The sequence below is a fragment of the Malaya genurostris genome, chromosome 2 (assembly GCF_030247185.1).
Source record: "Malaya genurostris strain Urasoe2022 chromosome 2, Malgen_1.1, whole genome shotgun sequence".
Lineage (NCBI taxonomy): Eukaryota > Metazoa > Arthropoda > Insecta > Diptera > Culicidae > Malaya > Malaya genurostris.
The window spans coordinates 87,340,046-87,353,429 of NC_080571.1; the positions used below are offsets into that span (position 1 = coordinate 87,340,046).

The 13,384-nt window shown below is 37.0% G+C and overlaps 2 protein-coding genes across 3 annotated transcripts; one reads left to right on the forward strand and one right to left on the reverse strand.

Annotated features, from left to right (window-relative positions):
* Nucleotides 1–236: 236 nt before the first annotated feature.
* LOC131430293 (uncharacterized) lies at nt 237–11,866 on the reverse strand. Of its 2 annotated transcripts, none has more exons than XM_058595154.1 (3): nt 11,783–11,866; nt 1,314–1,455; nt 237–1,256 (listed from the first exon to the last, which is right to left on the reverse strand). In XM_058595154.1, the coding sequence occupies exons 2-3, from the start codon at nt 1,327–1,329 to the stop codon at nt 265–267; spliced, it is 1,008 nt and encodes a 335-aa protein (XP_058451137.1). In that variant the 5' UTR covers nt 1,330–1,455; nt 11,783–11,866; the 3' UTR covers nt 237–264. The 2 variants fall into 2 exon arrangements, with proteins under 2 accessions (XP_058451137.1, XP_058451136.1); XM_058595153.1 differs by lacking the exon at nt 11,783–11,866 and adding an exon at nt 1,788–1,858.
* Nucleotides 11,867–11,923: 57 nt separating this feature from the next.
* Nucleotides 11,924–12,819, forward strand: LOC131430294 (apolipophorin-3-like). Its single transcript, XM_058595155.1, has 3 exons — nt 11,924–11,942; nt 11,999–12,089; nt 12,170–12,819. Exons 2-3 carry the CDS (start codon nt 12,045–12,047, stop codon nt 12,704–12,706), a joined length of 582 nt encoding a protein of 193 aa, XP_058451138.1. The 5' UTR covers nt 11,924–11,942; nt 11,999–12,044; the 3' UTR covers nt 12,707–12,819.
* The last annotated feature ends 565 nt before the right edge of the window (nt 12,820–13,384 follow it).

Here is a 13,384-nt window from a genome sequence, read left to right on the forward strand (position 1 = left end):
AAGTTTCAGTTCCAATTGGGCATCAGTTCTCACAATTCAAGAGCCATAACATTTCATTGATAAGCAGATTACTCATTGGCTGCAACATTGTTGTAATTAAAGGATCAGCTCTTAAAAGAACTTCCTTTACAAATAGTTAAACGGTTTGGCTTTACGCTCTAAATAAAGTTGTATGTAAAATAAGAATATTCTTAGTAAGGATAAGTCATCGGTAATCAAACACACATACTAATAAATTGATTTTACTTCTTATCAGAAATTCATCTATTCTTCACTGCTATCATACAAACGTGCCAATCGTTTTATTGACTGTTTTGTTTTCTTCTGGATAAAATTATCGACGTGCGATATGATTGTCACTATTCCCATAATTCGCTCAAGAGCGCCCTGCATACGTTCGGCTCGTTCGATGCTTAAATCCGTTTCCGGTAGTTCATCTTCTAGAGTTGAACTCTTGCCGGCGAGAAGTCGTTTGATGCGAGGAAATTGAACGTTCGGAGGTTGTTGGTTGTCGAAATAGTCATCGCCATCCTCGGTGTAGTCGTAAGATTCTTGGTGCCGTTTAGCACATGGACACCCAGAGCTCGCACCAGAATGTGGTCGCGCGTAGTGTTTCGAATTTGGTTGTTCCATGCTTTCGGGAATTGAACCTTGTGGAAATAAATCCTTGAAACGGAACCCGTTCAAATTGCCAAAGTTCATTCGCCTTAAATCCATTTCGGGTGGTTTTTGATACTCATCATACATCCTTGCAACACGCTTTCGTTCTCCAATAATTTTTGCTTGCGGTGCTATAGTTGGCTCAGTACTTGTGGTTGTTATCACCATCGCAGATGATGACGGCAGATGTGTTGATGTTGGCAAAGGTAGTTCTTCAATAGGAATCGACCAATTTTCAACTGATGCCTCCACGGAATCTGGTATTTCTATTCGAGAGCTCGACCAGTCATACTCATATGAGTTTTGTGTAATTGGTCGACTAGTAGTAGATGTAGTAGTAGTTGTAGCAGTAGTTGTAGTAGTAGAAGTAGTAGTAGCATTATTAGTGATTTCAAGAATTGGAAAAATAGGATTTGAAGAACTATTTTGAAGCGTTGTCGAATCGGTTTCATCTTCGTTGTTTAGGCTATTACTTGTATAGGGGTAGATCGATTCTTCAACATTTTCGTAGGAAATGGTTTGCACTTCGGTTGACTTTGATGAATACGGAATTGATGAGTATCGATTCAGTAAACGAACCGAAATTACTTCATTATCTAGAAGTAGAACGAGAAGTTATTCTTATTTTTTCACTACTCTTGAATAGAAGTAACCTTCATTGTTTTCCATGTTTGAATTTTTCAGATTTTCTTGTGATTGCAGGATGACGTTATCAAAACCATGTATCAATGTTATAGTTTCTGAATTCTTAGGAATACCATACGTAATTTTCCCTCTAGCTGGCACGAATAGTACCTGGAAACAGCAACAATTTTATTCAAATTTTCTTCTCGCTGCGAAATAAAAGTGCAAAAGTAGTACAATTCGAGCGTTAGTACAGCAATCGAAAGTCATTGATTTTCTAAGTACACAAGTTGAACGTCCTTGAACTAAAACAATGTTCAGTGATAAGCATTTTAACCACGTCATATTTTGAATTACGGTATAAGTCTCGTTTTAACCCCAATCGGCAATTTTTAGTACATATAATAAAATGTTCGATGCTGCACTTTCATAACTTAATCGTTAGCTGCGATTTCAACAATTTCACCTTCTCTGTCAGCTATAAGCGATAAGCGCAGACTCACCGAAAAAAATAGCAATGTACTTGCCGCTGCGATAACGGTTTGCAGTTGAACAATCTGCATGATGGCTGTGACGACGAAACGAAACTGTCTGCTGAAGAAGCATTTGAAAACTAAAGGAATGGATAGGTGTTGTGTTTTAGATGTTGAAAGTTTTGGTTTTAAACGACAGTTTGTCAAAATAAAGACCAGCTGACCGTTATGATGAAGTGTATAATAGAGTACCCAACCCCGTTCGTACAGACGTTTTTTAATTTTTCTCAAAGTGGTTTTAATAAAGTGGACATAGAATTCAAGATTATTTAGATCTTCTATAATTATTAAAAAAAAACGTGCTTAATCCACCTAGCAGCGAGATAATACCTTTTTTTGATCGATCCACATGTTTTCTGTCTAAATAATCGTTTTTCTCTCAAAACTTGTGTCTATAAAAACTGGTTTTCAATTACTTTATTAGGATAAATAGAACAAAATATTTATTAAATAATTTGGACAATTTCAAAATATGCATATATATTTTCGAATATAATTGGGTGTTATGAAATTTTCGTTTTGCCAGTGGATGTAGTTGAAAACAATTACAATCTTTTTAGTTATAAAAATGTATGATTACTAATGACTTGGCAATCCTGATCGGTTCTACCGAGTTAACAGCCAAGCTTTGGCAATAATTGATAGTTACAAAATTTAGAACTGCCGAGATTATCAGTAATTATACATTTTTCCGAGATGATCTTTTTAGTTATAATAATGTAAGGATTATCACTTTGAATTCGAAAATAATGCGGAGTTTCCAACATAAGGATTAACATGTCAAAGTCGAAGAATTGATAATTATGTTGCCAAAAAGAAACCGTACTAAAAACCAGAAACCGTGCTACGCTGAAGAGTACTGTATGCAATCGGAAATGATTGTATAGAAAATTGTGTATAATTTTGATTCAAAGCGTCATTTCATCGTGCTTCGTTTAAAACCCCAACTATAGGGATATGGTGAATAAGTCGATTTCTTCGTGAATAGTATACGGATTCTTACAATCTAAGACTCGTTTGATTGGTATTACGATAGGGTATCTAAATTTGGAATAATATTTAGTTTTTAGGGTCAATTATGACATACATTGTCAAAAACTGCAAATTTTGAATAAAAAGTATGTATAACTCGGAAAGTATTAATTAGATCCAAAAACAAAAACAAGGGATTATATACTTCATTGAAGACCTTTCATTTGCAACTAGTTTGGTCAAAATCGGTCTGAGATTTTTTCCTTTTTATTTTGCACACACATACACACACAGACATTTGCTCAGTTCGTTTTCCAAAGCTTAAGCGAATTTTAAACTTATTCTTATATTTATACAAAAGATAAAAAGATAAAAATACATTCTAGGGCCTCCGGTAAACAATGCTTCATCTCTCGACACCAATCTATTTTGAAGAGCTCATGTGTTTGGCATGTTTTTTTGTAATAATATAGTCTACAACTTCTCCGAAGAAATGAATTCTCTATCACGCAATATAGGCAAATTATGACTTTAACCTCAAGACAAAAATTCTTCTGAAGGCATTTAGGCTCCAAAATCAACCTTAGCGCAGCTTGGTGGAATTGGGATAATTTTGCACTGGACTAGGGGAAAAACTCGCTTCCACAAAAATATCGATACCTCCGACGGACGGATTTCAACAATCAATGGCTTGTTGAATAACTATTACAGAGTATAATTTAAGTCGCAAAACATATTCTGTTTACAATTGACCAATTTACTCGTCATTTTAGTGGTGTGATTAATACTAGTGTGGGTGTGTTCAAGATGCCCAGTGAATTTTGTCAAGCCGCATCGTTAGAATTATTGAAGTAATATATGAAGCGGAAGATCATACATTGTGTAGATAGCAACTAAGACTATCATAAAACTGTTTATTGAAAATCTCTAACACTCAATGGGACTGAATTTTACTTGGTTAAAAGTTCAAAACTTATGAAATTCGATGCGTATTCTCCTCAGTGCAAGCTGTTGTTACATTTATATGCTTTTTGCCTTTCTCATATAGAAAGGTTATGCAATCACTGTGAAAACCGACTTTTGAACCGAGGCCCGGAGGGCCAAGTGTCATATACCATTCGACTCAGTTCGTCGAGTACGCAAAATGTCTGTGTGTGTGTGTGTATGTGTGTGTGCATGTGCGTATGTGTGTATGTAACGTTTTTTTGCACTAACTTTTCTCGGAGATGGCTGAACCGATTTTCACAAACTTAGATTCAAATGAAAGGTCTTGTGGTCCCATACAAAATTCCTGAATATTATTTGGATCCGACTTCCGGTTCCGGAATTATGGGGTAAAATGTGCAAAAAATTGTGAAAATAAGTGCACTAACTTTTCTCAGAGATGGCTGAATCGATTTTCACTAACTTAGATTCAAATGAAAGGTCTAGAGGTCCCATACAAAATTCCTGAATATTATTTGGATCCGACTTCCGGTTCGAGAGTTATGGGGTAAAATGTGCAAAAAAAATAAAATATGTGTTTTAACTTTTCTCATAGATGGCGCGACCGATTTTCACAAACTTAGGTTCAAATGAAAGGCCCTGTGGTCCGATGCGTTATTCCTGAATTTCATGCGGATCCGACTTCCGGATCCGGAAATATAGGGTAAAGTGTGTTAAAAATTGTACACCATCACTGAAAATGGGGAAAAACCTTAAAAAAAAATTTTAAATCGACCTCAAATCTTTTCCAATTTGATGGTTTTTATCAGTAGACGGTCAAACAAACCGATTTCGGTTATTCTTTTAAGAATCGAAGAAAAAATTTTTTTTCGCCTTTTTGCCTTTCTCATATAGAAAGGTTATGCAATCACTGTGAAAACCGACTTTTGAACCGAGGCCCGGAGGGCCGAGTGTCATATACCATTCGACTCAGTTCGTCGAGTACGCAAAATGTCTGTGTGTGTGTGTGTGTGTGTGTATGTGTGTGTGTGTGTGTGTGTGTGTGTGTGTGTGTGTGTGTGTGTGTGTGTGTGTGTGTGTGTATGGGTGTGTGTGTATGTGCGTATGTGTGTATGTGACGTTTTTTTGCACTAACTTTTCTCGGAGAAGGCTAAACCGATTTTCACAAACTTAGATTCAAATGAAAGGTCTTGTGGTCCCATACAAAATTCCTGAATATTATTTGGATCCGACTTCCGGTTCGGGAGTGATGGGGTAAAATGTGCAAAAAAAAGAAAATATGTGTTCTAACTTTTCCCATAGATGGCGCGACCGATTTTCACAAACTTAGGTTCAAATGAAAGGTCCTGTGGTCCGATGCGTTATTCCTGAATTTCATGCGGATCCGACTTCCGGATCCGGAAATATAGGGTAAAGTGTGTTAAAAATTGTATACCATCACTGAAAATGGGTAAAAACCTTAAATAAATTTCTAAATCGACCTCAAATCTTTTCCAATTTGATGGTTTTTATCAGTAGACGGTCAAACAAACCGACTTCGGTTATTCTTTAAAGAATCGAAGAAAATTTTTTTCGCCTTTCTCATATAGAAAGGTTATGCAATCACTGTGAAAACCGACTTTTGAACCGAGGCCCGGAGGGCCGAATGTCCTATACCATTCGACTCAGTTCGTCGAGTACGCAAAATGTCTGTGTGTTCATGTGTGTATGTGTGTGTGTATGTGTGTATGTGCGTATGTGTGTATGTAAAGTTTTTTGTATTAACTTTTCTCGGAGATGGCTGAACCGATTTTCACAAACTCAGATTCAAATGAAAGGTCTCGTGATCCCATACAAAATTCCTGAATATTATTCGCATCCGACTTTTAAGAATCGGAGAAAAATAATTTTGAAGAATTTCACAGTATTATATATGATAGTATGATTGATATGAGAAAGGTATCATTACACCACTAGGTGGATTAAAACAGGTTTTTCCACTGTGTAAAACTATCACCTTGACCGCTGCTGAGCATATCCGTACACAATGCAATTGTATGTGGAACAGAGTTGTCAAATTGCTCAATTATGGCAGATATTGTTAAAAAGCTGCAATTTTCACGTAATAGTTTGGATAGCTCGGAAAATTATCATAAAATCAAAAAACAAAAAAAAAGAGTAAATTCTTCTTGGCATACCTTTCATTTAAAACAAGTTTGGTGAAAATCGGTCTAGCTATCTCTGAGAAACCCGCCTCTTAATTGTGCACACACATACACACATACACACATACACACAGACATTTGCTCGAGCTCGAATCGATTGGGATATGAATTCGAGCTGAATCGATTGGGATATGAATTTCGGAAAAGTTTTCCAAAGTATCAGCGCATGCTATAACTATTTTTTATATTTGTAAAAAAAGTAAAACGTGAAAAATTCTAGATTTAAAACAATTCTAATTCAAAGGTCATGTTTGTTGATGGCCATACACCGATGAACGATAAACCGGTCTCCGGGTTTCAGATCCGGAAGTACCTGAAACATTGGCCAAAAAAACTTTATATTAAAACTCATATTATTTACTCATTGATGACTGTGCTGATTGTCATAAAAATGCATAAACGTAAGAAATCTTCAAAAATTTTTGATTCTTTCACGTTTCGCCTTCGGCTCATCAGTTTTTTAAACAGTTCAAATTGAACTGCTATCTCCGCATAGCAGTTCAATTTAAACCGCTAAGCAGACGCAAAATTTACACTACATATGTAACACTTTTTGGATGTTGCACTGATGTGCAATATTCTTTTTGATGCCCTAGGCGTAACCAAGTGACGACCGGCTACTGTACGCCGAAAAATTTGAACATTTAGGGTTATTTTTATTTGCACAAACATTCAATTTGAACTGCTTGACGCATTGATTAGCCGAATGAAAAACCTGAATAAATCGAAGCGAAAGATGTACTTATTGTTCAACCAAAAACTGATTAATCTTCAAAACTTGTTCTTAAGTTGTTATAGTTGTTACAGTACAACGGCGGCAACAATGGATGGGCAAAGAACCCAACCACCCCCTCTCCAAGAATTTTGGGGTAGTAAACATTCGAATCAATTCAAACCTGTCCCAAACAAGAATGTTTCGCAGATAGCAGAAATTTTACGTCTGCTTAACAGTTTATGTTGAACTGTTAAGTGGCATAACAGTTCAGCATAAGCTGTTATGTACTGATGAGTCGAAGACAGCAGGAAAATGTATAAATTGAAAGAAAAATGTTCCGATATTTCGTGAAAAAATAAGTGAAATAGAAAAAAATAGAGGTAGAGGCGTTGAGAAGTACTCGAAACCAATGTTTTTAGCCGTGCTGTTTTTTTGAGGTTTGCTTTTCATTTTTGTATCCAGGATTAAAATGAGCATTAATAAAACAGCACATCCTTTTTTTTTCCATAAATACGTTTATTTCTTAAGGCAGTTTACATAAGTTTTTCTTCGCCGTAGCATCACTTTTACATAATATTCTTATCCTAATTTAATTCTAACATAGTCACAACGTTTTGAATTTATTAAAACATATTCTCTTATAGCTTAAATATCATCTTAGGTAACTCGTCATTAATTATGAAATCTACTCGGAAATATTATTTGAACCAAACGATTAACTTCTATAAATTATAAAATAAGCTGTTATTTTCAGACATTTTGTTGATAATTTCATAAACTGTTTCGAGTTTGTTTGTATCATTACATAATTTTTATTCTAATTTAGCTATTGGTTGAACTCATGGACGCAGCTGGGATCAGAACTAAGTCTTAAAAGGGGCCTTTATTAAATTGAAACTCCAATTTTCTTTATGAAATGATAAATAAGTTTCATGTATGAAAGGTCACGACAAGCAAGAATGTCTCGAACTGGGATATTGGATAGTCTACCTTGGGTACGCAAAGAATTTATTAGTTGAGATCTGACATCACGATACTCCACGCATGTCCAAACGACATGATCAATATCCCGATAACCTTCTCCGCAAGCACAATGATTAGTCTCGGAGAGCCCAATTCGAAGGAGATGTGCATCTAACGTGTAGTGATTGGACATGAGTCTGGACATCACACGAATGAAATCCCTACTCACATCCAGTCCCCTGAACCATGCCTTTGTCGATATTTTCGGAATAATTGAGTGCATCCACCGACCCAGATCATCTCTATCCCAGGATGCTTGCCAGCTGGCAAGTGTTCTTTGGCGAGACGAGCTATAGAATTCGTTGAAAGCAATCGGTCGCTCATAAATTTCACCCTCAATAGCATCACGTTTGGCTAAAATATCGGCTCTTTCATTGCCAGGAATGGAGCAATGAGCCGGGACCCAGACTATAGTGATTAGATAATTATTGTTCAATATGTCGTTCAGGCACTGTTTTATTTTGCCCAGGAAAAACGGTTCATTTTTGCCAGCAGCGTTTGAGCGAATGGCTTCAATTGCACTCAGACTATCTGTGAAGAGGAAATAATGGTTTGGAGATAATGTGACGATTACACTCAAACTATAATGAACTGCTGCTAGCTCTGCTATATAAACAGATGCAGGTTCTTGAAGCCTAAATGAGGCCGAAACATTATTGTTGAACATACCAAACCCTGTCGCTTCTTCAATTCGCGATCCGTCCGTATAAAACATTTTCTCAGAGTCAATATGCCTGAACTTACTTGAAAATATTTTTGGGATTTCCGTCGAGCGTAGATGATCCGGGATTCCACGCACTTCACGCTGCATGGATGTATCGAAAAATAAAGTTGAGTCAGGGGCACTTAGGATGCTGACACGGATAGGAATATATCTTGAAGGGTTGATTTCCTGTGACATATGGTTAAAATATACTGTCATAAATTTTGTTTGAGATCGAAGCTCGACTAGTCGTTCGAAATTATTAATTACCATGGGATTCAGCACCTCACATCTTATTAGCAGGCGTGATGAAAGCTCCCAAAATCGATCTTTTAATGGAAGAACTCCCGCCAGAACTTCAAGACTCATTGTATGTGTCGAATGCATGCAGCCTAAGGCAATTCGCAAACAACGGTACTGAATTCGCTCAAGTTTGATAATATGAGAGTTTGCAGCGGAACGAAAACAAACGCATCCATATTCCATCACTGAAAGTATCGTTGTTTGATACAATTTTATTAGATCTTGCGGATGAGAACCCCACCAAGATCCTGTTATTGTTCGAAGAAAATTTACTCTTTGTTGGCATTTCGTTATCAGATACCTAATGTGTCCTCCCCACGTGCATTTGGAATCGAACCACACCCCGAGGTATTTAAAAGTTAAAACCTGTTGGATCATTCTTCCCATCATATGGAGCTGAAGCTGCGCGGGATCATGCTTTCTTGAAAAGACGACTAACTCTGTTTTCTCCGCAGAGAATTCGATACCAAGATGAACAGCCCAAACGGACAAGTTATCTAAGGTATCTTGCAATGGTTTATGCAGATCAATAGCTTTGGGCCCAGTAACTGAAACCACGCCATCATCTGCCAATTGTCTTAGTGTACATGGGGTTACTAGACAGCTGTCAATGTCATTCACGTAAAAATTATAGAGGAGCGGACTGAGGCATGAGCCTTGCGGGAGACCCATGTAGCTAATTCTGAATGTTGCCAAATCGCCATGTGAAAAATACATGCACTTCTCTGACAAAAGGTTGTGCAAATAATTATTTATAACCGCTGGAAGTCCATGTTGGTGGAGCTTGTCTGAAAGAACATCAATGGAAACTGAATCAAATGCTCCTTTAATGTCTAAAAATACAGATGCCATTTGTTGCTTTTGAGCGAAGGCAATTTGGATGTCAGACGAAAGTAATGCAAGGCAATCATTCGTCCCTTTATTTCTACGGAAGCCAAACTGAGTATCTGACAACAAACCGTTCGTCTCGACCCAAGTGTCGAGACGTCGTAGAATAATTTTTTCGAACAATTTTCTGATGCAGGACAACATCGCAATGGGTCTATATGAGTTGTGATTGGAAGCTGGTTTCCCCGGCTTTTGAATGGCGATAACTTTCACTTGTCTCCAGTCAGGTGGAACACTATTTTGCTCAAGAAACTTGTTGAACAATTCCAACAAACGTCTTTTTGCGAGGTCGGGCAGATTCTTCACCAAGTTGAATTTAATTCTGTCCAACCCAGGGGCGTTATTGTTACAAGACAAGAGTGCTATAGAAAATTCCATCATTGAAAATGGGTTATTAATAAAACCATTATTTGGAGGAGATTCCCGTATAATGCTCTGCGTAGGAACAGAATCTGGGCAAACTTTCCTAGCAAAGTCAAATATCCATCGGTTCGAGTATTCATCACTCTCATTGCCCACGTTACGATTCCTCATTCGTCTGGCCGTATTCCAAAGAGTGCTCATTGAGGTTTCTCTTGACAAACCTTCGACAAAATGTCTCCAATAGCTACATTTTTTGGCTCGAAGTATGCTCTTGTACTTGGTTTCTAAAACCATAAGTTTTTCAAAATTCTGAGGAGTTCCTCCTCCCCGTTTTAGAAACGTCTTGCAAGCATTTTGTTTTTCGAGTTTAGCCTCTGAGCACTCTTTGTCCCACCAGGGGTTGGGAGGCCTTCTATTAGTCGTTGGCCCAGGAAAGCGTTTAGTTTGGGATTGTTCTGCGGCCTCCAGAATCGAACAAACGAGGAAGTCATATTCTTCAAGTGGAGGGAGCTCTTCCATTGAATTCAAAATACTAGAGATTCTACTTTGGTATTTAATCCAGTCGATATTTTTTGTCAAATCATATGGAATACTAGCTGAATTAGCAATACATTTGTTACAGCTAATTGAGATGATGATTGGTAAATGATCGCTACCGTGTAAATCAGGCAATATTTTCCAGGTGCAATCTAGTCGAATTGATGTTGAGCAAAGAGATAGATCTAATGCACTTGGGCGTGCAGGAGGTCTTGGGATCCGTGTCATGCTACCCATATTTAATACCGTCATGCTAAAATTGTCACAAATGTTTTGTATTAAAGAATATGCATTCTAGAATTAAATTCGGAACATAGAATTTGGAGCTAGATTTTGGTATTGAATTCATTTCAGTTCAGTTTTTCAAGATTATAATTCAGAAATTCGGAACCTGAAAATGAGTTTAGTTCCATAATTCTAGAATTCAATTTATGTTCAGATTTTTCGATCTAAATTTCGCAACTGAATGCTGAGCCGGTCGTAGATTCAGAATTCATTACTTTTAGGAATTTTAATTCTGGTGTAGATAAATAAACGATGGCGAAAAAGTCTCAAAAGTTGTAAACATTAGGTAAATATCGCAATCCGGTTCGTTTTAGAACGATCAAAATACTTTTGAAAAAATATGCGAAGTTTACCTCTACTGAGTATCTAAATCTTCAAAAAAAAAACTGTGTTTGTTCCGTGTTAATTAATTGCATGGTAGAATATGTTTTTCGTCAATAAGTCGTATTCTAGTATAGATTACAATTCTGGAAGCGAAGTAATAAAAATTGCAAAATTCACACAATCTATCAATAGGAACGATTATCAATATTTGGAAGTGTGAAAGAAGCATGTCAGTTTTTATTCGTATTCATGTCCTCCAGTTATGTCTGTTACACTGAGCTCAATAAAATTGCCCGACAAATTTGGGTTCGATACGATAAACTCATGCGATTTTGAACGTGCTTAGCTATTGTGATTTGAGTATATTTCAGTTTCCTAGTCACATTACCTATGAATGATTAAACCAAATTGAAATAAATTTTGATGAAACTTTTAAAATTTGATGCAAGTTTAAAATGGACTATAGTCATCCACCCAAATACTAGTGCTGTGTGACAATGTTTTATTTTAATGTCATTGTACACATCCTCAATTTTATTACAAATTAGATTATTCAATTTGTATTATTTAAATGTAAAGAGAAACATGACGGGTGGACTATGGTATCAGTCAATTGGAATTTTATATACATCTCAATAAGGAACTGCTTTCGGTAACAATATTGTGATTTAGATTATGGTCAATTATAACAACCACAACTTACAGCCGGCTTCTGTTTACTGCAGTAGAATAAGACGAGTTGGTATCAGCAGAACCTTGCACTTCACTGATCACTGTTTGTACTTGGCAGGGGCACTGGGCTTAACAGAGCGCGCGCAATCGATCACCTGTGAGGAGCATTCAAACATCTTCGTGTTTGTGTGGTATATAAAAACACCAAGACGCTAATGTATCCGATTAGTCAAGGTTTTGATTTCAGACGGAGCAATTCGGCGTGAATTCCTGTATTGATATTACTATTCGAGATGGCCAAACTGATGCATATAATTCTAGCTCTATGCCTTGTGCAGGTATGTTTATTGTTGCAACAGGACGTGACATCGTTACTAATTGTTATTCGTTGGGTTCCCTTCTGTTTCGATCGTACTAGGTTTCATTGGCTCGTGTCACCCGTGACGCTCCTGTGGCAGCGGAGGACAGCTCCTTTTTCAAGTCCCTTACTGACTTTGGCGCCAAGGTTCAGGAAGCGCTTGTTGAAACACAACAAAGTGTTCTAAAAGCGCTCGGTTTCCAATCGAATGAAGAAGTTGTCGAAACCATAAAGAAAAACACCAACAAATATGTGGAACAACTTAAATCTATTCAAAGTACTATCCAGGAAGAAGCACAAAAGCAAGCGAGTGTTTTCGACCCTATTGTCAAGGATTTGAATGATAAAATCGCCGAAACAACGAAGAAGCTCAGTGAACAAAACCCAGAGCTGGTCCAGAAAGCTAAAGAGTATCAGGAGACTGTTCAGGCCAATATTCAGTCTTTGGTTACCGAAGCACAGAAAGCTGGTGATCGATTGCGTGACGAAAGCCAAGGCGTATCTGAACAGTTGAAAACTGCCATCAAAAAGCTGTATGATGCTACCGTCCAAATGCAACAGGAAACTTCCAACGAATTGGTACCGAAAAAAGATTAGTGATCAGTATATTAGTTTCCAATTAGTGTAAGCATTGTATTGTTAGAAAGGTGCAACAGAGATCTATCAATAAATGACTCGTCTCGTTCGTTTGTAGACAGAGTGATATTCAATTGGTTGCAATTTACGTTGTGCTTCCCGTAATTATTGTGAACAGAAAGACCAGTAATTGTAAGTTTGAATGAACGATCTACATAACCGCAACTCTCAGACGATAAGTGAACAGCTCATCTATTCTCGACTGCCACAACGGAAGGTCTTATTACGCTCAATAGGGAAAGCAGTTGAAGTTATTATTGACATTGATAATGGTGCCGTTCAAGGCTTCGGCTCATTATTATTTCTTTAAATGACCGCAAGTTAATAATCTTTTGGTATTTTTTCGCATGTTTTGCTGATTGTTAAAATCCGCATGCAACAGAAAATGTTGACGAATATAGAATTTGTATTAGTAAAGTAATGTGATGTGATGATTGTTTGTTAACAATTAGCCTCATCGTTTCGAGTATACCAGTTCAATTGGCATTCCGGCATAGCGCTGTAAATGCAAACAAATAGATATCCAAACATTCTAAACTCAGACGACATATAAGTCCTATTGATATTATCGTATTACGTAAACGGCGGAAAATGAAGAGTGAAACTTACGTATCTGGAAAGAATGGCAAATCATACGAT

Coding starts and splice junctions, on each gene's coding strand:
- LOC131430293 (XM_058595153.1), bottom strand. CDS start 1,847: ATGCAGATTGTTCAACTGCAAACCGTTATCGCAGCGGCAAGTACATTG. Junction 1,456..1,787: donor GTACATTGCTATTTTTTTCG/GTGAGTCTGCGC, acceptor TGCTGTTTCCAG/GTACTATTCGTGCCAGCTAG. Junction 1,257..1,313: donor AAACATGGAAAACAATGAAG/GTTACTTCTATT, acceptor TTCTACTTCTAG/ATAATGAAGTAATTTCGGTT.
- LOC131430294 (XM_058595155.1), top strand. CDS start 12,045: ATGGCCAAACTGATGCATATAATTCTAGCTCTATGCCTTGTGCAG. Junction 12,090..12,169: donor TAGCTCTATGCCTTGTGCAG/GTATGTTTATTG, acceptor CGATCGTACTAG/GTTTCATTGGCTCGTGTCAC.